The sequence below is a fragment of the Heteronotia binoei genome, chromosome 1, assembly GCF_032191835.1.
Source record: "Heteronotia binoei isolate CCM8104 ecotype False Entrance Well chromosome 1, APGP_CSIRO_Hbin_v1, whole genome shotgun sequence".
In the NCBI taxonomy this organism is placed as follows: Eukaryota; Metazoa; Chordata; class Lepidosauria; order Squamata; family Gekkonidae; genus Heteronotia; species Heteronotia binoei.
Window position 1 is genome coordinate 71,159,489 of NC_083223.1, and position 25,182 is coordinate 71,184,670.

The window sequence follows — 25,182 nt, forward strand, 5'->3', positions numbered from 1 at the left end:
TAACAAATTAATCTATGGACAAGATGACCTTGTTTTAAATTATATGAAAATTATGGGTGAACTTATTCTAAGAATAATGGGGCTGATCCTGTATCTGTTCTCCCAATACACTCAGCAAAATGTGATGGCTTCCTTCAGTTTATGGAAACTTCTTCCAACTTCAGTGGCTCTAGAAGGCTACTTGGTAGATACTTGGATCTACCCCAAACTTTTCTGCCATGACTACCCACATATTACTTAAATGCAGTTAAGTAATAAACATATGCTTAAAATTATTGTCATAACTAATTCTAGTTACCAAAGATCTTCTAAAGACAGGGAGAGAGGACAATTTTAATTAATACCTGTTACTGCTCAGCATTCTTATATTGTTAATTGCAGTTTTCTTTTCATAGTGCCTTAGGTCAGCAAATCAGCTAACAATATTTTCTGCATTTAATGACTGAGATTAAACTCTATCCCTTCTCAAGCAATCCAGGGTCAAATGTACAGGACTGCATACTCTGATAGACATTATTTATTACTGTGCTTCTGGACAGATAGAAACTCTGGAGTTTACTGGAATGTGGTACCTTTGCAATATTAGGGATTTGTGGATTACTCTTTTCTGCACTAATGAGGGGCTGTCAACATCAGATAAAGTTAAGAAACTTTTAGCAGGCATGGATTTAGAAATTACATCTGCGGCAACCAATTTTTTTGCCCGTGTAATTAAATTCAAAGGGCCTCAAGTGCAGTAGCTGGTTGGTTATTTAAATTACTTATTTTTTTGTTGTATCTAGTGTGACATTTCTCAAGGCCTGTAGGCTTAGTGAGCAGTATCATTAAAGTAATATATGTAATTAATGATTGAATATGAAAATATTGGTCTCTGTCTTGTTTCACAGTTAACCTCTATCTCAGTCTTGAACATTGGTGTTGGGATTTGAAGGGATTTATTGTGGCTTATAATTCAGCAGATAAGCTAGGATGTATTTGGTCCTTTCCTTTTGCTCAAATTTAATACAGTCCCCATAATGTGTGCTCAAGACAATGTAATGAGTTCACATTTAAGCCATCCAGAATGCAACCCCAAGGACTGCATTAACATTGTCATACTGATGTTATGTGTTTCAAAAGTAGCAATTTGCGAAGAAACTAGCAGATGCTCTGCACCCAATTTAGGGAGCCAAGAAAGGAACCTTACTCCATAAATTGAGCCTGTAGCTTTCCCAAGTGTGTGACTAGAACTACATTCTGTTTAAATGTTTGACTGTGCATGCGTTGTACATAACATCAGGAAATGTTGACCTCCAGGTTATCAAAAGAAGGTCTAAACAGAACCCTGCATGCACTATACACATGTAGATTCTTCTGCATAATCAGGAGTGCTACTACAAAATCAGTAGCTCTAATTGTCTGTATTGATCCTACATCTATACATTTATAGAGGCTGTTTCCAGACCCACTGAATGCATTCATCTCGCCTCTGTGAGCATTCACAGACTTCTGAACAGGTTTTATTTATTGTTACTCAGCTTAGGGTCCCCAAGGTGGCAGACAATAAAAACATTAAAGGCAGGCTGAAGGGGGGGAGGGTTAAAACAAAAGACATGAATGAGAGAAAGAGTCAATGAGAATCAGTGAAGGAATGCCAGACAAAACAGAAGAGTCTTCACTGGCTGGTGGAAGATGACTATAGGAGTGAACAGACAAATCTCCAGGGGATAGGGAATTTCATGTATTATTTCATGTCCTTCAGCATTCCCTGCAGCCTTTATTATGTACATAAGGAAACTGAAAATGAGATCACAGGAAATATTTTACCTGTTATGTTTGTGCATATTAGCTAGGAGGCTTGTCAGAACAAAACCAACAAAGGAGAATCTGGTGTTAAATTCCCTTCCAAGTGGTTGCAAGGAGAATACTGCTCGTGTTTGACTACCACTGACAATATAATTATTAGTTATTATTTCTGAGAATTGTTCAATACAGGACACTTTTTAAAAAAATAAATCCAGTATTGATTAAATAGTTGACTGTACAAAACATTCAGGCATTTCTCTCACATTTGGCTGTACCTAGAAGCCAACACTGTAGATTAAAAATAATGGCTGCTTCATTTTTTTATTCATATTGAAATGTAATTTGTTATTCTTCAAGGATTAAGAAGAGTGAATGTTTACTCTCTCCAAAGAGAAGTCAAACCCCATATTTTTGATGAAAATAATGTGTGTATTTTTTCCTCAAAAATTCACATATGGCACAAATGGTAGAAGTGTGTATATAGATATAAACATGTACAAAGCAGAGGACCCAAAGGTACTTCAAGGGGCATCTGATTTCCCCTCTTCCACTGTTTCTTATTTCTCTTCCCTAAAAGCAACTATAATCTTTCCCTTTTTTTCCTACTGTCTTTCCTTGCCACACACCAGCCAAACTACCTTCATTTGCGCCCCCCCCCCCAGGCCTGTGACTGCATTGCACAGTACTATCCACTGGGCCCAGCTGCATGATGGGGAACTCACAAGGACTTGCAGGGGGCACTTTCCCCTGTATCGCCCTTTCCATACTATTTCCTCTTTCCCTCTTTATGCTAACACCACCATATCCTCACCATTCCCTTGGCCATGTTTATTATTTATTTACTTCCTTTATTCCCTGCCATCTCCACAATGGAGACCCAAAGCAGCATACATCATGCTCCTTTCCTCCATTTTATTCTTAGAAAAGCCCTGTGAGGTAGGTTAGATCATGAATGTGTGACAGACCCAGTGAGCTTCCATGGCACAAGGTCACCCAATGAGCTTCAATGGCACAACAGAAATTTGGATGTGGGTCTCCAGATCTTAGTCTGATATTCTAACCACTATACCACACCAGCTTTTGTGAGACATGGGGTGGAATTCTAGCAGGAGCTCCTTTGCATATTGGGCCACACACCCCTGATGTAGATAGTCCTCCAAGAGCTTACAAAAAGAGCATTGTAAGTTCTTGGAGGATTGGCTACATCAGGGGTGTGCAGCATAATATGCAAGGGAGTTCCTGCTAGAATTCCACCCCTGGTGAGACAACTGCTGTTGAACAGTAGCAAGCAGCCTGTCATGGGTGAGTCATGCAAGTTGCATGATGTCAAGTAACCCTGTGGTTGCTGATGGACCTGGCCTCAGTGAGTCTTCCCTCAAAGGCCAAAACACCCTTTGACCCTCCCACTGCCATTTACTGACAGAAACCAAGGCTTCAAGGTTAGCAATACTGTTGTGGTTGCCTAGCACCCATTTCTTTTTACCATTGAAGGGGTTCAGCCCACCAATGGTTTATTTAAAATTTTAGATTTTTCTGCAAACCTGGGTAGAGAGATGTACCACATCCTTGAATAAAATTAAGTTAAACAACCATAAGGTTTTACTGTGCTATGCTTTGTTAATATTTATTCAAAAGCTGTCTCATCTATAGTTGAATTTAAAACCTAATGGTATAGTGCTCTATTTAAAATGCCCCCCTTTGTTTAGGCAGATTGTAGTTTCTTTCATTTTTCATGCCCTTGCATTTAAGGAAATTGGTCAAGAGAAAAAGAACTGTTAATGAAACTTTCATTTAAGATGCTGGCTAGGGGGAAAAATCTGCATTGTGATTATCTTGAACACTTTAAATTGTGCCCTTTGAATGTATAAAAGTCTTTTTGATGAATAATGAAAAAAATTGTGTTCCATGCTTTAGGGAAAGACAGAAGGTACTAACCTCTGATAAATAGCATAGGCTTTCATTACATTTATAAAATACATCCAAGAGCATATTACTTATCATTTTAAACACTGTGACCGGATTATGAAAATCCAGCCTGCTGCCCCAAGTCTAAACTTTTGGACTCTTGATTTACAAGATTCCAAATTGGGTGTGTTTTGCTAGTTACAGATGTATACAGTTTTTCTAAGCCATGTGTAAGCAAGAGATTCCGTTGAATGGAATGTTAAAATGTTTTAGAATAAAACGTTTCATTTTTTAGTCAGCCTTTTAAGAATGCTTGCTGTTGCAAGGATGGAAAAGGCACACTCTGTCATGAGTTCTTCAGAACAGGCTTCTTTTAACTTAGCAGATAATATAAAATCTAAGGCAAACAAATATAACAACAGTGTGTGTGTTTGTGTTTTTATTAACCAGGGTTTACCAGGAAACCATGGAACACCTGGAAACGCAGGGATGAAAGGAGAAAAGGTAAATTTTGAAACAGAGATCCAGTAAACCTTTTTTGACAGTATAAATAACTAGCAAATCAGGTAAAAGACTCCCAAGTCTACTTTGAGTACACTTGCCACAAATACATTATAAATTTTATCTTGTCTCCCTCTGAAATATCAGATACAAATCATTCTTGAACTCTACCACCTTCTTTATGTTGGAATATGTAATGTCTGATATAAAAAAGGAAAAAAGCATGCACAGGGTTTGCATAAGGAAAGGTAGTCAGATAGGAATGTTGAGGTCTCTGCCTTCTTCTGAAGGGCTCCTTCATATACAGAGACAGTAAACCTCTGATTACCAGTGTTAGGGAGGCAGCAATAGGTGAGTTCCTCAGCCTCTGTGCCCTGTTTGCTTGGTCTTCCAGGGTAATTGCTTGGCCCTTGTGCAAAACAGCATGCTGGACTAAATGGACCATTAGTCTAATCTAGCAGGCTGTTCTTATGTTCCCTGTTAAATGTTCTTTTCTTGCTACTCTCAGGCAACATTCTGCTTCTTCTTGGAAATGCTACTCTGAACACTCTCTAGCAAGCCATGTAGCAAGCATGCTGTCTCTCTCTCCTGTATCTGAAAATGTACATAAAATATATCTGAAGATATGTGCATGCACAAGAAAACTTATACTCAGAATAAACTTTGTTGGTTTTAAAGGTGTCACTGGATTCAAATGTTGTTCTCTCCTTCCCTATCCAGTATGCTGGTTCACAAGATAAAGTTTCTTAATCAATTTGTGTGACAAACATTGCACACTCACTCTGCCTGACAGTTTAGTGACAGAGAGAATTCTGTAAAGAGATGCTCCCCCTTTTCAGTACAGATTCCAGTGGCCAAGGCCCTAGCCATGTTATTCCATTGCTGCAAAAACAAACAGGAATCCTGTGGCACCTTGCAGATATATTTTACAGTGGTTTATTCCAGCTTCTACTTTGCGGATTCCTAATATGTTCTAGTTCTCAAAAGCTGAGATTGAAATGTGTTAGCCTTTAGTACTCAAGCTGAATGGTAGCTTTTTCTTCTATGATGCAGCACTCTGCCGCGGAGAAAGAGCCCCTGCAGGTGAATCACACCTAATCTGTGTGCCACAGGAGGGCAGCAGTGCTTGTTTACTGTATGAGAATTCTGTCATGTTTCTGAACAGAGAAAGAATTTATGGTTGAGACTATTTTTTATTTATTTATTGAACATTTTATCTGTTGAACAGACTCAAAAAAAAATTCTCATAAGTAGAAATGATTGAATTGACCTGTCATTGTAATAATGATATATCAGAGTTTTGAATAAGAAAACAAAGTCTGCCAGGAATACAGTCAACACCAGTTTTGAAGAAGTTATTATATTTGTCCTTTTAAGAGGAACACCCTTTTAAAATGGAAGTTGTCTAAGTAAATTCATAGTTGGTGTTGAAGTCAAAGCCCGGCATACATGCAAATCCAAAATAAGTAGCCGAATTCTGATATATTAATTAGGACAGGGTACTTCTAGTTACTTTCTTTCTAAGAATTTAACATTGTTTTCTTATGTAGGGGGAAACTGGTGGAATTATAGGTCCCCCTGGACCTCCGGGTTCTAAAGGTGATGCTGGGCCTCCAGGGCTGAGCCTCCCAGGAAAACCAGTAAGTATCATTAAACTATGTCATAGAAGAGACCATGAGATTATCAACATAAACTCCTGCTGAATGGCAGGGCTCACACCAATGAGCACTCTAAAAATAAACTCACTATAAGCAAAGATCAGAAGAAAAGGTGCCTGTAGAGCAGATTGCTCTGGATTACACAAGCAATTAAGCTACTTCCTCCCTGTCCCTTCTGTTTTACACTCCTTTTGCAGTTTATCCCTCTTCTCTCTTGTGTAGTTCAGAAATAACTGTGTTAGTATTTAATTTGTAATTAAAGCACAAATTATCCTTGTGCTGTATTTACAACACAGTCTTCTAAAACCATTGGCTTTGGTGTGTGTAATTTTGTAACTCTGCATAGAATTCCTTGTAAATTTAACCGGTGTTTTTGAATTTAGAAATTCTGACAATGACTGTCAAATTCATATGTAACTCAAGGATTGTCGGAAAGTTCAGGGTAGAATTTTTATTGTATTTTAGGGACCAGCTGGTGCTCCTGGAATACCAGGTCCACGAGGGCCTAAGGTAGGAGGAAGCTGTTATAATTTTTGTTTTGAAATTGTTTGCAAAATGTATGCTTTTAAACAAGCTTACACAAAGCTTTATCTCCCTAGGGAGAAAGAGGGCTGCCTGGCGTACAAGGCCCCCCTGGAGAAATGGGTCCAGTAGGAATAGGAATCCAAGGGTCCCCTGTAAGTATAGAAAATAGTGTAATTTCATGCCAGGTATTAATGGAAATACTAGCTCCATTTGGCATAGTTACTCAGATGATACAACCATGGTAGCAAGTCTTATTCAAAATTTTGATTCCTGGTATAGCATTTTTCCACTTGCAAAAACTATTAAATTGTTGCAAGGGTCTTGAAAGTTACAGGGACTTGTGTTTCAGTCATTGTGCTGCAGCAAACTTGAGGCACACAATATCCCCCCACCTTTTTGGCACATGTCCTGTGAATTTAGGGGAAGTATTTGTGAGTTTCCTGCATTGTGCAGGGGGTTGGATTAGATGACCCTGGAGGTCCCTTCCAACTCTATGATTCTATGCAGGGGTCATTTTGTAGAAAAATAGGTGGTGGTGCTCATCCAGGGATTGTTATGCAGTTGCACATATCATTCAATGGACAAGGAGGTGGAACTCTCAGAAAGAGGAGGTAGAACTCTCAGAAAGGTTCAAGAGCTACACTCCTATGAGCTCCCACTGAATCTGGCGCTTATCAAACAACAGCACTGAGGGAAAAATTCTATGTCAAACTAATAGCTGGTTATGAATTCCAGAATGAGTTGGCAGAATGCTGAAGAGATAGACTGGGAAGAACTACTCCAAGAAGGGAATCATATTTTAATACTCCCTGTCAAAAAAGGCAATGTTAGCAAAGGGGCTCCGTTAGAGCCCAGCTCCTTGAAATGCTGGGGTTTTTTTACAGCTGTTTTTTTGGGGGGAGGTGGGAGTGGAACAGACACATTCAAACATATTCCTCACCTATAGTTTGAAATGATACAGTCCATTCTACCACCACAGCATTTCATCATCTCTTTCCACTGCATGCGCAAGTGGATTGAAAGTGCATTATTTAGTGTGTGTGATCACAGCCTTAATCTAGAAGGGATGATGAGCACAAAATCCTGTTGAAGCCAGTGCTGTCACTGAATCTTGGTGTCCATCCACCTTGCCCCCAAGACTGCACATCAGCTCAAAACCCAAACTGCAGCTCTTTCACTGAGCAATCTGACCAAGTTCACATTCCTACCCTAGGCTACTTTTTCCCTGTGTGTGGCATGGAAATCAAGGGATCTTTCATAATTGCATTGGTATGAACTTCTGTGATTCTGCATTTTAGGGATACTGGAAATAGTATATCTAGGTGTTTAATAAGGTTCCCTGGCGCTTATCAAACAACAGCACTGAGGGAAAAATAAATACCTCAATATACATTCTTGTGAGTCAGGGATCACTGGAAAAGCACACCAAGGTCTTCATTCATGTAATAAAAGGTGGGGGGGGGAGAGAGAGAGAGGACTGGCTAAGGGCAGCATCAATCTGCCCTGGAAGTGAGCTGGCCAGAAAAGGAGTGGCTGGGAGCCTCCGGACAGCACACGGCCCATCTCCAGAACAGGGACAGACTGCGTATGCCCTGGAAGAACTTCCAGACAGCTGGGAAAGTGCCTTGGAGCAGCCTCAGAATTGAAGTACCACTTTGAAAGTACCACTTTGAGGCAGCTTCAATTCGACCCAGAATGGGCTGCATGCTGAACAGGCAGTCTGTTACATTCTCAGGGTGCAGGCAGGCAGGAGTCCAAAGCCAGTTCAAGGTCAGAGTCCAGAAAGTCAAGCAGGAGCCAAGTCACCAATGCAGAATCACAAACCAGAATCAGAAGTCAATGTCCAAAAGCCAAAAGGTCAGGGTGCCAAGGAAATCAAGAAGGTCAGGATCAGGAAGGAGAGTGGATGCAAGCCAGAGAATAGTCTTATTGCTTCCACAAGGTTACCAGGTCTTGGGTGGGAGCTATATGGGAGCCTTAATCAGTCTGCTCCATGGTTGGTAGTGACTCTGCTAGAACTCAGGGCTGAGAGATCTGAAGCATCAGCGTGCCTCATGTCTTCACTCTGAAAGTTCTTTCCGGAGCCTGCTTCGAACTCTTGAGATGGGAGGAGGAGAGCTTGGAGGAGATTGATCGTCAACAGCTGACACTGGTGCCTGGAGAGTGAATGATGGGCCAGCTGCTGTTTGTTCAGCTGAGGAACTGGCTGGCAACTCTTCCAGGTCTGTTAACCCTTCCAGCTCCTCCTCATCAGGGCTCATGACATAGGCAGATGTGTGCATGTGTAGGCACTCTTTTTATCTGTCTGCCTGCTGTCCCCGGGGTGGCTTAAGCTGCCCATCTGTTATCACCCCTACTGTAAAAAGTTCCTCAGAATTTGACAGCTTGTTGGAGTGAATCCACAGGAATAAAGTGAGATCAGATTCTAAATAGGGCAGGGGTGGCAAAATCCACATCCCTATAATTTCATGTCTTTGATTTTGCAATGGCTGCTAAGAAGAAAACTGTCTATTGCTTGCTACATTACAAGGCAAGGAATGCTACTAGCTTCTCTCCAATGTTCTGTAATCTATATTACTTGCTGTTAGCTCTACACTGACATTGAAGCATCACCACAGATTAGGTCCCATCACATTTATTGGGAGAACTTTGCAACTTCCTTAATGTGGCTGCCTTTCAATGGTGAAGGTACCTATTGATGTAGGTGGGAGAAGAAGTTAAAATTGTTTACAGTATATTTTTTGTTTTTAGCAGAACATTATTCAAAATATTATAGCTGGATTTTGTTTCAAAATCTGGTTACCTGCCCCAAATTCGACGGGGAGGGCAGGATATAAATGCGAAGAATAAATAAATAAATAAATAAATAAATAAATAAATTCTATGGGTAGTGGAGGTTGAAAAGCAAATTTTAAAATCTGTAGTATATCTTTGCAGTGCTTCTGCAGCTAGAACAGAAGTACAGCTGTGAATTATAGAATCTTGTGACCAATACATGATAGCTGAAGAATGTTCTTCTTCCTACACACTTCACATAGTGCAGCTTCTTCTGAGGATGACTGATATTCCATTTCACTCTCCCTCCCCCACCCAACTTCTGCCCTTCAATGTTCCCTCTGGCTTTAATAGTATAAGCATTTATTTATTTATTTATTTTATATTCCGCCCTCCCCACCAAGGCAGGCTCAGGGCGGCTCACAACATAAAATCAAAATAACAATTACAACAATTATATTATAAAATCACAAATTCTACAGTTTAAAACAATTCAAATAGGTTTGGTGCTAATCTCATCAGATGTTGTATATTTCCCGTGGCAATGGCATTTCTCCAGATTCCTACGATGTAGGCTGCGTGTCAATTAAAAGCCAGCTGGAAGAGAGCAGTCTTGCAGGCCTTGCGAAAATGAGCAAGGTCCCGCAAGGCCCTCACCTCCTCTGGCAGTTGGTTCCACCAGTGGGGGGCTGCAACCGAGAAGGCCCTCTCTCTGGTGGTCTTTAGTTTGGCCTCCTTCGGCCCGGGGATTACTAATAAATTTTGCGATCCAGATTGAAGTACCCTCTGGGGAACATGTGGAGAGAGACGGTCCCTAAGGTAGGCAGGTCCTAGGCCATATAGGGTTTTAAAGGTAATAACCAGCACCTTGTAACGAATCCGGTACACTATTGGCAGCCAGTGCAGTTCCCGCAGCCCTGGCTGTATGTGCTCCAACCTGGGAAGCCCCAATAGCAGCCTGGCTGCCATGTTCTGCACTAGCTGTAGTTTCCGGGTTCGGCACAGGGGCAGCCCCAAGTAGAGGGCATTACAGTAGTCCAACCTCGAGGTGACCGTAGCATGAATCACTGTTGCCAGGTTGTCGCGCTCCAGGAAGGGGACTAACTGTCTCACCCGCCTTAGATAGAAGAAGGCGGATTTGGCAGTGGCTGCTAGCTGGTTCTCCATTGTGAGGGCAGGCTCCAGCGGCACCCCCAAACTGTGCACCATTGTCAGTGGCGCACTGTCAAATGCTGGTAAAGGAATTTCCCTGCCCAGACCACCACGACTCAGGCAAAGGACCTCTGTCTTCGCTGAATTCAACTTCAATCAACTCAGCCCTGGGTCACAGTCGGGCTGGCCATCCATCAGTAGATAGAGCTGGGTGTCATCAGCATACTGGTGGCAACCCAACCCATACCTCTGGACAATCTGGGCAAGGGGGCGCATATAAATGTTAAACAACATCGAGGAGAGCACCACCCCCTGAGGTACCCCACAATTAAGCACATGCCTCTGGGACAATTCTCCCCCAATCACCACCCTTTGTCCCTGACCATCATGGAAAGAGGAAAGCCATTGCAAGACCAATCCCTATATCCCTGCAGGAAGAGTGATACAATTTTTTTACTCCCAAGTGTTTGTTAGCAGAGAATGGCTGTCAGCGTTCCATTGCCAGTCACTATCATCCATTGCTTGGATGTCCTTAGTAAGGAAGGCAGCATGTTTTACAACGATGCTCTTGAATTATATTGCAATGTCTTATGTGCATATTCTGTAAACTGAAATCAGCTCAGAATGATTTACTTGATTTCTTCTGACTACAAGAATCTTGGAATAAATGAAATACTAGACTGTAAATTAAAACTAAAGATTCAAAGTAGTTCTAGACCAGGGGTAGGGAACGTTGGCTCTCCAGATGTTTTTTGCCTACAACTTCCATCAGCCCCAGCCATTGGTCATGCTGGCTGGGGCTTATGGGAGTTGTAGGCAAAAAACATCTGGAGAGCCAACGTTCCCTACTCCTGTTCTAGACCAGGGGTAGGCAAACCATGGCTCAGGATCCATATGTGGCTCTTTCACACATATTGTGCAGCTCCCAGAGGTTGAATAGGAACATGCAGGCATACTCTCGAGTAAGTGTGCATAGCATCAGGACTTCAGTCAGCCTCTGAGCATTGACCATTAGGTAAGTGATCATTTCCGCTGTGTGTGAAGTGGGCAAGGAAGGGGAAATAAGCAGGCTTGCAAGTTCTCCTTCGCCACAGAGGTTGCCTGAAGACTTAGAGCAGGGAAAGAGAGTGCAAGAGCTGAGGGTGGAAAGTGAGCATGTAGTGGAGGGAAGCTGCCATCCTACACAACCAAGTCCACCTGGACTCACACTCAAGATTCCTGCCCTTTCCTGCTGGATGGATAGAGCAACCCAAATACAGCCACCACCAAGAAGGTCAACTTGTGTGTTTCCTTGTAACTCTGGTGCAAAAAAAAAAAATCCCTAAACTTTCCCTATGCTAGTTTTATATAAAGTTATTCCCAGCTTTTTTTTTAGAAAAGTCTCATTCTAGCATGCACATATATTTTATCTTTCTGTGCAAAGAAAGTATTAAGAATTTTAACAAAAATGTGTGTAATCTTTGCTCATGTCTTGCAGCTCTCTAACATCTGACATATATTCCATGTAGCTCTTATGTTAAACAAGTTTGGCCACCTCTGTTCTAGACCTTGAATTTGAAAATAATTTTATATTTCAAGAAATTTTTATTTTTAAAGATAAGAAAAAGGGGAAAAGGAATTAGAAAAGTAATAATACAACTATTGTGAAAGATAGGATGTATTTTGCATGTTGCTATATCATTCATATAAAAGAAAGTTTCATCATATTATTACACTCTTAACCTCTCATCACAATAGACATCTAGAAATATATTATAAGTCCCCATTTAAGTTATCAGTTGAGCTTAAATTTCAAACATATAAATTGAAGAATATTAACCACAGTTCACACCAAAGCAGTTTAAGAGTCTAACCATACATATAACTTCTCCCAATATTCTCTTGCTTCTTCCTTGGATTTCCCAGCAAGCAATAACGATAAGTAGTCCATCTCTGCTGTTTCCAGTATTTTACCGATCAGTTCCTGTTTCATAGGTAGCTCTTGAAGCTTCCACTTCTGAGCAAACAAAACCCTTTCTGCAGTATTAATATGTGTCATTAAATGTCTTGCCTCTTTTATATAGTCACTGGGATACATGTTCAACAAGAACAGTTCTGGTTTAAGTGGAATCTGTATCTTCAACATTTTTTGCAATAGATCATGCACCAACTTCCAGTAGTCTTTCACCTTCTCATAAGTCCACCACATATGATAAAATGATCCCATCTGTTTTGTACATTTCCAGCATTTGTTAGACATATCAGAATACATTTTAGAAAGTTTTTGAGGCATTACATACCACCTATAAAACATCTTATACAAATTTTCTTTAAAAGATACTGATTTGGTTAGTTTAATATTAGATTTCCATAGTCTCCTATTCATCTAACATATTAGTGCGCCCAATGTTCTCCTATTCATCTAACATAATAGTGCACCCAATGTACCATGCAATCCTTCACAATCTCATCTTGCATCTTCATCTGTAATAGATTAGAGTATATTTTCAAGATCAATTTTTCCTGAGGACCCAGAAAGATTTTATCAAATGGATACTGCTCAGTATGAAACCCTGTTGTCTTACCTTTAACATATCTAGATTCTATTTGCATTCTGAGCCATCAGCTCATATTAATATTCTTACTGTAGGATTTTAAAATAATTTTAATTAGGTTCTTAGAAGATTTTCAATCTGTATCTTTCTTTTTAAGAATTGGGCTGATTTCTGTGTTTGTGGACCTGTAAACCTCATGACTGGAAAACTTTGTAGCAGCATAACCATGCATTGGATCCAGATAGTTTTTTCACTCTGTCTCACCCAATTCCTGTTCCTATCCCATATGGCTTTGTATATGCAGGTTCCATGATCCCAGCCTACAATTGTTTGGAAGTAAAAGATGATCATCTCTTCATTTTTAACTAGTATAAAAGCTGGTTGGTTGTAGTTAATCTTACTTGATTTTGCTGGATTGTAGTCCAAAATATCTGTCACTGATAGTCAAGACCTGGCATAACTTCAAAAGAAAATGCTAGCTGGGGGATGCAACATGGCACAGAAAATCCAATCAGTGGTGCTTCTTTCCATCTAGGTACCTGCAAGAAGTGTGACCTTACGATGCCTACATGTTTCAGATACAAATTAGAAGGGATAAACTTGAATTTTCAACTACACTCCCTTTGAGTAACAGAAGGAAAATTGCTAGGCAGATGAGGACCAGTTTTTCTCTATCTGTCATTGTTGAGTAACATATTGATGTCACTTTCCAGCAGGAGGTTGACTTTCAGATTGATCCTATGTGTACTAAAGTAAATTCCATTGAGTTCAGTGAAGATTGCACCTAAGTTAATGTGCCTATATTACAGCCTGAAATTGGCAACCTCATTGAAGAACAAGCTCTTACTGCTGCATTAGCCTGAAGCAGACTCCTCCACCACCCCTGAATGTTTATGATGCATTCAAAATTAATGTCTTATTACCATTGTATGATAGGAAAAATATTCCCCCTCCGTTTTTCTCTCACACAGGGTATCAGAGGACCTAGTGGGGAACCAGGGATCCAGGTAAGACAAATGGCAAAAGTTAGATGAATCTCATACACACACAATATTTATACTTCTTGATGTCCCAGCTTGCTTCTTCCTCAGGGCCCAAGAGGACCCCCTGGTCTACCAGGAACTCCGGGATCCCCAGGTATTGATGTAAGTAACTAGCTTTGGAAATAGTGCAATGCTAAGTTGTCCCCTTTGTCAAAGACAAGAATATAAAGTTCAGTATAATTTTTAACAGGGTATTCCAGGACGTGATGGAAAGCCAGGACTTCCGGGGCCTCCAGGTGATCCAGTATGTATACTGACCGAGGCCTCTGTTGGTAATTAGAGGTCAATACTACAGATGATAGATTTACAATAAACACTGGAATCTGAAATTTTGATCTTAAATGTTGAATGCAATAACTCCATGTTTAAATAGGCCCCAAACAAGCAGCTGATCATTGCTTTGCTACCTCATGGTACATTCGCTAGAGGACATATGAACACTGTAGCTGGCTGCCATTTTCAGATTTGTGTGTGGTGTAGGCAAGCAGCTGGAGCAGAAGTGAGACAGCTGGCAGCCCAATGAGCCCCTTGCAGGCCGGTGAGCCAAAGCACTAGTGGGGGAGTTGGCAGCCTGACAAGCCCTGGGAGGGGAAGCAAGCCAAGACTTTGATCCCAATCTCCACTGGCCCAAAAAGGTTCCTGTATCACATACAGTTTCCACATACATTCACACTTTCTGTGAGCAAAATTGATGAGCAGTACTAATGAATGGAGCATAAATAAAGAAAAATTATTTATTGGTGAACAAATTGCATATAAGAGTGCTCTGAAGAACCTCCACAATAATTTCCCAAAATAATGTTCCCTTAGCCCTGCAATTATCCATAATCATCACTCCGGTAAATTCTTTAGCTACAGTCCATAATTCAAAAACTGATGGAAGGGCAACATAACCAGTCAGAACAACCAGTCTAATGTGGGAAAGCAGCTGACCAATCAAAAGGACAGACATAGGCAAACTACAATTTACATAATTTGTTTGGCCCCAAAAAATAATGTTTCTGAGGGCCTTGCCTCAGACTTCATTGTACAGTTCAAACTGGAGAATCCCTGGGCTTCCATTCAGGTGTGGGTCTTTGTGGCAGGCCTTGGAGTAGGTGTTGCCACTGAAGAGCAGTTATTCTGAGGCAGCTGCCCGGACAGATGAGAATGATGGGAGGAGCTTCTGACAGGGATGCAACTCCTAATTTTAAGCTTTTTGGGGAGAGGAAACACACTTTAAATGCTCAGAGAAGAAGGTTATTTTAATTTTTTTAAAAATATATACATTTTAAAAAAAAAAAAAAACCCAGCTTCCCTGTGGGATTGCTGAAGTCTGCTAAGAAATATGATCCTTCATACTTCATAGGCTCAGGGGCCAGGTCCCTAGGGGGTTTGCTGCCCCATACTATTGTGATTTCTTTTCCTCCTTCCGTTTATGCTAAAGCATTATGGCAGCCAACAATCTGATGGTGATACCATAGTGGGTATTAAGGTTTTTATGGGTTTGGCCCTTGGGTGGATCATGAGACGGAATGGGGATATGGGCCAAGTGTTCAGGGAGGAAAGAACACAACATGTCTCCAGGAGCTTGATCTTCATAGGGAGAGTGGAAATGCTGAACCCTCCGCACATGGGTATTGCAAATGGTTTGTTTTAATAAAGTCTTACTTGTATAATATCATATTGTAATTCAGGCATCACTACTTTCACTAGGGCAGAAGGTCCTGTCTGGATAAAAATTCTTTATTCGCATATCTGGACCGGGGGTGGTGGTGGTCAGTTAAGAAGATACACTGATATACAACATTTAAAGAGGTAAAGGTAGTCCCCTGTGCAAGCACCAGTTGTTTCTGACTCTGGGGTGATGTTGCATCACAACGTTTTCACAGCAGACTTTTTACGGGGTGGTTTGCCATTGCCTTCCCCAGTCATCTACACTTTCCCCCCAGCAAGCTGGGTACTCATTTTACTGACCTTGGAAGGATGAAAGGCTGAGTCAATCTTGAGCCGGCTACCTGAACCCAGCTTCCGCTGGGATCGAACTCAGATTGTGAGCAGAGACCTCTAACTGCAGTACTGCAGCTTTTCCACTTTGTGCCACAGGGCTGCTGATATTAGTGAAAGGTAAAAACAAAGTCTTGTAGAGGCAACTTTAAACAAACCCTGACTAGGTAGTTGAGCTTAGTCACTTGAATAGCATAGCAGCAAATGACATGTCCAAATGTTCATCAGCTACAGAAAACACCAATAACACAACCAGTATAAAATTTATTTTTAAAAACTGGAGCCATAGAAAGGGGGAAATTGGTTTTAATTTGGGGGGATGGAAATTTGAGGAAAAACTGGGATCAGCTACCCTCCATAATCAGGATAAAAATTGTCTGGTGATTCCCCAAAGAAAACAACATAAGCACATTTATGCAAATCAATTCCCATCAACCTTCCTAGGCTTCCCCCAACACCACCATGTCTCTGCAATCGAGGTGGTATTCTCAAAATGCATAATCCGTTGCAAGATAATGCATAGTATTTTGATAGCATACAAGTGAATTGTAAAGTGTATCTTCTAAGGTGTTACTTATATATTATTATTTTGTGCATATTATATTAAACAAATGCCTGGCACAATTAATAAAATTACACCTCTATAACTGTCTTCTTTGCTGCAGGTTGCTCTTCCACTTCTAGGAGACATGGGTGCCTTACTGAAGGTAATAACATTGTATGAAAAAAGACTTATTTTGCATTTGATATAAGTGGATATTGTGTTTTTCTTGGTGATCTCCCTGCTTAGCTTCTAAGAGCTGATGATGCCTTTCCTTCCCATAAATGGACATTACTAAGTTCAGCTCTTCACAGAATCTTTCTAGTGAACTGAATTTATTCTCTGGGCATACCTGATCCCAGTAAACAAAATGATGCTGATATTTGGGGAGGGGTGTATCCTGGATCTCATCCAGTTGCACTTGTCCTTACCCACAGTTCCATGTGTGAACATATGAACATATGAAGCTGCCTTCTACTGAATCAGACCCTTGGTCCATCAAAGTCAGTATTGTCTTCTCAGACTGGCAGCGGCTCTCCAGGGTCTCAAGCTGAGGTTTTTCACACCTATTTGCCTGGACCCCTTTTTGGAGATGCCAGGGATTGAACCTGGGACCTTCTGCTTCCCAAGCAGATGCTCTACCACTGAGTCACCGTCCCTCCCCTGCATGTGCACGCAGGGCCAGTGCTAGGGTTTTTGGTGCCCTAGACGAGCTGCCCACTAGCGCTCCCTCCAGAAATTTAAAAAAACAGAGAACTGTAGGAGAAATGAAGAAACTTGAAACTATTTACATTTTAAATTTAGTTTTTATTTTACATTTTATTTTAAAAAATTGTGAGATTAAGCAATAAAAATTGTAAGACTACTGGATCCTTTTAGCTGGAGGTGCCAGGGCCAAGACCTTCACATGGACATTTCTACTTGATCCTTTTAGTTGGAGGTGTCAGTGACAAGGTTTTGTGCATGCGAGAAAGATGCTCTACCACTGAGCTATGGCTCCCACTCCATGGCTCTGTTAAAGTAGAGTAGGAAGGACGAGTGGCACATACAACTTCAACAGGAGCCAATTTTTAGAAACTTTAATTGGCTCTTCTTCAGCTTTTACAGTTGGTTAATTTATCCCTGCCAGGCTTTGAGGAGAGCACTGTGCAGGCGTCGTACGCGTTCGCATTTCGCAAGTCTGTAATAGACCCGGACAACGCAAAACTAGCCAGGCAGCATCTGCACTCCATGGAGTCTGCTTTCCCGTGGGGAGAGGGGGTGCCTGATGGTATAGCCTAGGCCAGGTAGCGCCCTAGGCGGCCGCCTACATGGCCTGCTCCCACGCACCAGCTGTGTGTGTGTGTGTCTGATTGGTAATTGATCTATGAAGTCCCAAACCAAAAATATAAGAAAGCTCTCTCACACTGTATTGTAAATTGAACTGATATTTGTGCTGATCTGCTTTATTACTTATCTTTATTTATTTTAAGCAAATTTTATCTTTCCACCTAAGGCATTCATACAGGTGATAAACCAAACTGCTTTTCAGTTTAAAATGAAACTTACCTTTACAGTAGCATGAACAGCTTGGGGAGAAATGTCAAAAAACCCTGAATGCAATTGTAGTTCTCTCCCATATATACATTTGGTTTTGCTGGATTCTAGTGTAAAATACCACAGGACAATTTACAGCATTACAGCATGATTACTAAGAAATCAGTCCTAATGAATTCAGTGGGACTACTTTCTCATAAGTGTGTATACTATTTAAGACCAAGATTTGAATATCTAGTTTTGGTTTAGTGATTTTAAGTTTACATTTAGGGCCAAACTAGATGGGAGTGAAATATACACCTATTTATATGTGTATATAATTCTCCCAGCTTGACTTGGAGGGCCTGAGCGTACAGGGTTACCCTGTGTCCTCCCTCAGGGAGGAAAAGGTCTAAGTCACATGCATTCTCCTCGTCCCTCCTCTTTCTTCACTCTCTTCTCTTTTGGGAGCCAAATCTGGTCTGTTCCTTCTTAGGCTCCTCTCTCTATCCTGTTGTAGGACCTCACCAGATCAGGCATAGGCCCTGTAACTTTCCCCCTCCATCAGAATTGCAAGGGGAAAGGAGCACTGTGAGAAGCTGTCAATGGGTCCTGGGATTGATAGTGGCACACCCCTGTGCTTCCCTACTCCTGTCCCAAAGATGCTTCCCAACTGATCAGTTAGAACAGGACATTAAGGACCAGCTGCCAATCAACTGGCTGACACACATCCCTTTAAGGCAGGCATTGAGGCTGGTCCCTCAGCCCAACTAGAGATGGGGAGTCTGGCATGCTCACATCTAAAGCAAGATGCATGGGCTTGTCTAGTTTGTATTGTGTGACAAAAACAGCTACAGCCTGCCCCTCCCACGAATCCCACTTGCCGCATCTAATTTGTCCCATCTACCTCACTTTGCTGTTCTTTGTTAGTAGAATGATCAATTTGTTTTGTTATGTTGTTTTCTATTGTTGTAGAATGTTTGTGGCAACTGCCAGACTGGGGTTCCAGGACTGACTGCTGTTCGAGGAGCAGGCTTGTCTGGCAGGGATAGCCATGAAGCCAGGAAGGTATGGGTGCCATTGTGGCTGTCTGCCATATTAACTGCTTTTGCTGAAATTTCTACTCATCATTTTCCTATGTTCTGAATTATCAGGGTGATCCTGGACCAAGAGGTCCCCCAGGAGTTCCAGGCAGAGAAGGACCTAAGGTAAGTTTTAAAATGCTATTTTCATGGACATGTCCATCTTAACACTTCTTCTGTCATGGAACTACTTACACAATTGAATCTCATCCAGATACTTACCAGACTCAGACCAACCAGACTGCTGCATCCTGTGCCTTCCAGTCATACTTGGTTGAAATGAGAAAGAACTCTGTATAGCTTCCTGCTGAATCTAAAGCACCAATAAAATAAGGATAGCTGGAAAGCATGTTTTCCATGCAAAAGCTTCTCATCCCCAAAATAAGCCTTTGAACGAGAACCATGGTCTAATACAATTATTGTGGGTAATCAGCTGCTCATGGGCCTTTGTGTTCTTTGTGATGGATTGTGGCTCTTGTATTATTGACAGATTTTAGAAATGCAGAGAGAATAATATATCAGACAAACACCCATCTCTGTCAGAAAGAAATGGCAACAGTGTGCGGACTCTTATCTGGGAGAACCGGGTTTGATTCCCCACTCCTCCACTTGCACCTGCTGGAATGGCCTTGGGTCAGCCATAGCTCTGGCAGAGGTTGTCCTTGAAAGGGCAGCTGCTGTGAGAGCCCTCTCAGCCCCACCCACCTTACAGGGTGTCTGTTGTGGGGGGGAGAAGATATAGGAGATTGTAAGCCGCTCTGAGTCTCTGATTCAGAGAGAAGGGCGGGGTATAAATCTGCAATTCTTCTTCTTCTTCTTCTTCTTCTTCTTCTTCAACAGAACAGTAGTTTTTCAAGTTCATCTAAGGGCTTCTTCACATTTGGTTTATTTGACTCTTGTTTGAATGAAGTCATCACTTGATGCTGCAACCTTTAAAACTAAACAGCCAGGTACTGCAGTAAATCTCTGCCTTGTTCCTCTAGTACATAGTGCTGCAGTTCAAATCTTGTTTTCTTTCCCAGTGTGCTTTCCTCCCATGTATGCTAGCATACTTAACTAATATGTCTGATAAAGCATCTAATAAGCCAGCAGTTCTTCAAACAGAATGTACTAACAATTCAGTGCTGTTTTGTTTCTCAGGGAAACAAAGGTGAACGTGGATTTCCTGGGCTTTCTGGAGAAAAAGGTGATGAGGTAAATGTGACTTCTATCATGATCATTGTTCTGTTACAGTTATTCAGATGTGAATGATAAAAATTTAGAGGAAAACCCCTGTTTATTCTCCAAGCCTCCAAAATAGCCATGACTTACCCATCTGCTGTTTTTATAGACCTAAGAAAAAGTAGACTGGATCGATGTGGGATCATCTCCATTATTTGTTTTGATAGCTTCCTAAATGAATATCTTTAGGTATGGAGAATCAGAACACAGTACAGGATTAGAGGTTTAGTGATAAACTTTGCAATTTAGCACTATGCATATTTTTTGAAAGATTATTTTCAAACAGGGCATTTGTTTGCTGTTGTTTATTTTGACTACAATAAAGCATTTTTGTACTAATTTTCAAAACTTCAATAATCTTATACTGCACATGACTGTTTGCTAGGGAAACTATTTATATAGGAATCCAATACTATTTGCACACACCCAAAAATATACTTTAAATTGTCATCTGGAACTTGAACATCTATGCACATTACCTGCATTTTTGATGTCATTATGTAATTTCTGATAGTACTGGAAAATAAATGGGTAGACTGCAGGCAAGTGTTGTGGTGATTCACAAACATGTTATTGTGTCCCCATGTGACCTAATCAAAATCATTAACTCCTATTGGCTGCAATAAACGGGGTGCACATTAATTCAAGAAACGTACTGTACCATATAGGTACATCTGTAAGTAAGAACTTGGTACTGATTTATGTTTTAAAGGCAAACAAGAAAGTGGTGCTGTATTTTAAGGATGTAAAGCTGGTAGCCAAGCTTTGTTAGGCATGCTTAGCAGACCCTTTCTGTGCCAGAAATGTAGCACCAGCACAACTTCTAAAGAACTGACTTCAAGGAACTCTTAACAATGTTATCCTGCTAAGAAGCAAGCAGCAACTGAGCACATAATAATAAACTGCCATTTATTATTGTCACTTAGTCTTTTAGGGGTCCCCAGAGGGAGGTTATTCTGGCCAAAACATTTTATTGGTTCAGTGGGATGCCATAAGGACTCATTCACCTGCTAAGCAGGACTAATGCCGCTGCTTTATTCATCAGGTCCTTGAGCAATCCCCCACTTCTCAGCATTGCTTGTATTTTAGCCATTTCTCTAACTTAGTGCACTATAAGTGGGTAAATTAATGCTATTTCCAGGAGAGTGCACCTCAGACAGTAGCTCCATTTGTCAGTCTGAAAGAAATAATGTTTCAAGAACAACTACATCTTTCCACTGTGTCTCAAGTTTCACTGCATAATCCCCATTAAATACTTTTTAGAGGAAGGTTATTTTAAAGGGGAGAGGGAAGACCACTGCAGGGAGGTTTCCTCCCCAAGTACCCTTTACGAACTCCCTTCATCCCTATTTGACTTTATCTGCAATGACTGGGCAAGGGGTTGGTAAGGGAATAGCTGAATAATAGCCTTCCCCTTATGTCTTCTTCTCTATCACAGCTATTGGAAGGCATGATTTGGGGGAAATCCGATGGGGTGTGTGGAACTGGGGAGCCTATTTAGCCTGAGGGGCTTCATAAAGTCTGAAAACAAGAAATGGCAGGTCAGAGCAGAATGAGTCTGGACTTATTTACAAGCATAGGCAAAATTCAAAGAGGTTTTCAGCTTTGAAAGTATTATTTCCAAATTGAGTTCTGAAACCCAGCAACATGACTAGTGAGAGTTGTATTCAGCAGTCAGTTATTAATCTCTGTGATAAAGCTCAATCTGTAGCTATTTAAATACCTACTAACAAATGAATCTTGCTAGCGGATAGATAGGAAAGTGACTTTACAGACCATAAAATGGATTTATGATCAATGTGTTTGTGTGCACACTAGTTCATTATGTATTGTAAAGGAAATCTATTCTTCATTACTTTTTTTCTTTTAAAAAGTTCAAGAAACTAAGAGGCAATGTCCTACTGAGACAGTGGTTAGGTATCATAAAGAAATGTGTATGAATAATCCTCCATTTGCTAGAAAAAAAAGGAAAGGACAATTAATCTGTAAGCAATTTCAGTACATTAGGTCAGGTGCATTTATTGTGTGACTTTAAAAGTCATCACAATAACATGAAGGACAACATGAATACAACTTAGGGCAGAACAACACAATTTTTTTTTGTTCTTTTTCCTGCTTTTTCCATTGGAGAAAAGCACAAGAGACAAAAGCAGCTTGAAGTGGCCCTTCTCAGCAGGAAAATAGTATGGGGAAGAAAGACCCTCTCCTCTGCTGTTGCCCCTGTGCTTTCCTTGCTTTAAAAAATCCTGTGGGGAAAGAACTATGTGTATTATGTAAATATATGCTTAGTATTGAACCATTTTGAAGCCTTATACAGAGGTCTGCTGCAACAGGAGCTGCCAAACCAAAAGATTAAATCATATTGAAAGGATGTGCATGTCAATAATGCCATTAACTACTACATTTAATCACTTTTACAATAAATAATCTGACTTTAATGAAGACAAATTTAATACCTATTAAGTTTAACTGTTACATTCTATTAAATAAACCTCTCAAAAGTACTCAATTTTTTTTCACATAGAGGTAATTTTTTCCTTCTTGTCATTTTAGGGTCTTCAAGGTATTCCAGGACTTCCAGGTGTTGCAGGGCCTCCTGGATCTTCTGTAAGTGCATGATGTCATCTGTACTGATGAACCCACTGACTGAAAGCCACTTTGCCTAGAGCTCTATCTCTACAGTGTTTGCCAGTAAGGACTGAATAGGACCCTGGGCTGAAATGACTTGGTGTTATTCGTTGCTAAGTGCTTAGTGGAATGCCTCCCATGCCATTATCCTTTGATTATATAAACAGGGGTTATACTGAAGCTTATGAGAACTATCTATACCAATGTAAAGTCTTAAACTGAAATCCTGTTATCTGTGTACAGAAGCAGGCTTCCATAGATATCATTTGATGGATTAGGAACTCCAGGTAGACATCAGGTGTACTTCTAAATGCAAATGCTGATATGCTTGTTGTTTTAGCTGTGTATTTTTTGTGTGTTATATCTTTTATTGTGTTGCTCAACTAAAAGCAATCTAGAATTTCTCAAATAAATTCAACTAATATCTGAATCACACATTCCAATACACCTGTGTTTTGGCACAACTAGTCATTCATAAATACTATTTTGTCATGACTGGAGATGGACAGAGATGTTAAACAGCATGTTAAATAACAAGACCAGTTTAGGGAGTTCAAAGTAAATGTAGTGTGAATGTCCAGTCAAGAGCACTAATTTGTCAGCGTTCATGTGGATTTTTCCCTGTCTTCTTCCCCGACTATCTATTTTTTTGTTCTAATAAGACAAATCTTGCTCAAAAGTTTGTCTTCAGTAGACTTAAAATGTTCTATTCATGGCTGTGGCTGAATCTAATGTAAAGTAATTTTATTCAGAGAAGTTACATTTTAAGATACTACAGGTTATTCTGTTACAGAAATCATTGTTTTATAAACAAGTTTCCCTTCCTTCTAGTAATATTGAGAAATATGTAATTTTAGTATTCGGTAAGCAATACTTGAACACAGAATATAGTCCACATACAGCAGTGCAGTCCTTTGACAATGTAATGAAAGAGGTATGAGTTGTATCCAACAGACAAGTAATTATTCAATTTGCACAAATTACTGAAATGTTAAAAATCAAAACAGAATACCTCTTAAACATCCTCTCCTCACACACACACACACTTACTGGCTCTAGTTCCTGTACAAAGATGTCTGATATGAAAGCAAGCACAGGGACTCTGCTCTCACTCTCTCTCTCTCTCACACACACACACACAAGCACACACACACACACGTGGCTCTGCTGCTGGCCCCCTCCTGATGCAGCTTTCACTTCCTGCTCAAATTAAAGGCACACACACACATTTTAAAACACAAGGCATGTGCAGGCTTCTAAACCTGTGGAGATCTAAAGGCACATGGTGACTGCAGGAGTGGGGCTTCCCCCGCCGGCCAGCTGGCTGGGGACAGGGTGGAGCCCAGAAAATTGGGGGTTCCCCCACTGGGACCAGGGAATTGAGAAGGCAGTATGCAGTTAACTAGTTAAATATGGCGGATTTCCTGGAACTTGCTAAAATTCTGGTTTCTGTTTGAGATTGCAAAAAGAAGGCAGTGATGGTTTTTCATGCACCTTGTAGAGTACAAGACCAGTGGTCTTGGATTGGTCCACTGGTCTTGGATTGGTAGGTCACTGAGGCCTAGTTTAAAAGTCACACCACATTCCTGGTAGTGGCTGCGATGGACAAGCTAAGTTCCACCTGTCTCTAAGAGCACTCTGAGAGCTGACAGGATGTTGAGAGTGGGGAACTTGGAAAACAGCCATTGAAATTGACAGTTAGAAGCAGGGCTTTTTTTCTGGAAAAAGAGGTGTTGGAACTTTCAAGAGAAAAATGAAGAAACACACAGGTGTCTCTCATAAATTTTTTTGAGAATTTTGTTTCCACTAAGAGTGTCCAGAACTCCATTCCACGACATTCCCCCAGGAAAAAAGCCCTGGTTAGAAGGTAGCAGCAGAGAAGTTGGCAGCTTAGGAGTTGCACAGGAGGAAGGGGGAGAAGGATTTCTGACTAGGTGGAAAAAGAGCTGCTTAAAGCAGGTTGATAAAAGTTTTCTTGTTTTGATTAACCATGTTGGCTGCAGGTCTAAAGGAAAGAAGCACATATAAACACAATATAATAGTCTATATATGTATATTGTAGGGTTGCCAAGTCCAAACTTTTTTCACACGTGCGTTACGCACATAGAACGATGATGTCATCACGCTGGCATCACTGCAAGCCGGCCACTCTAGGCATTTCTGGGAAAACTCTATGGTTTTCCCAAATTCTCTCGCAATTTGGGAGGTAAAGACTCTATGGTACCTAGTGTACCATAGTTTTCCCTCCCAAATTGCTAGTGTCCAGGAAAACCATAGAGTTTTTCTGGAAACACCTGGAGCAGCCGGCACGCGGTGTCACCAGTGCAATGT

At 40.8% G+C, this 25,182-nt stretch overlaps 1 protein-coding gene across 1 annotated transcript in view; it reads left to right on the forward strand.

Moving 5' to 3' along the window:
• The window catches only part of COL19A1 (collagen type XIX alpha 1 chain), a 348,383-nt gene that overhangs the window by 262,363 nt on the left and 60,838 nt on the right, over window positions 1–25,182 (forward strand). The window contains exons 21-31 of the mRNA XM_060235557.1: window positions 4,141–4,194; window positions 5,742–5,831; window positions 6,315–6,359; window positions 6,449–6,526; window positions 13,807–13,842; window positions 13,927–13,980; window positions 14,069–14,122; window positions 16,530–16,571; window positions 19,075–19,128; window positions 20,143–20,196; window positions 22,777–22,830. Of these exons, the coding sequence (XP_060091540.1) occupies window positions 4,141–4,194; window positions 5,742–5,831; window positions 6,315–6,359; window positions 6,449–6,526; window positions 13,807–13,842; window positions 13,927–13,980; window positions 14,069–14,122; window positions 16,530–16,571; window positions 19,075–19,128; window positions 20,143–20,196; window positions 22,777–22,830 (615 nt within the window). The remainder of the gene's footprint in view (window positions 1–4,140; window positions 4,195–5,741; window positions 5,832–6,314; window positions 6,360–6,448; window positions 6,527–13,806; window positions 13,843–13,926; window positions 13,981–14,068; window positions 14,123–16,529; window positions 16,572–19,074; window positions 19,129–20,142; window positions 20,197–22,776; window positions 22,831–25,182) is intronic.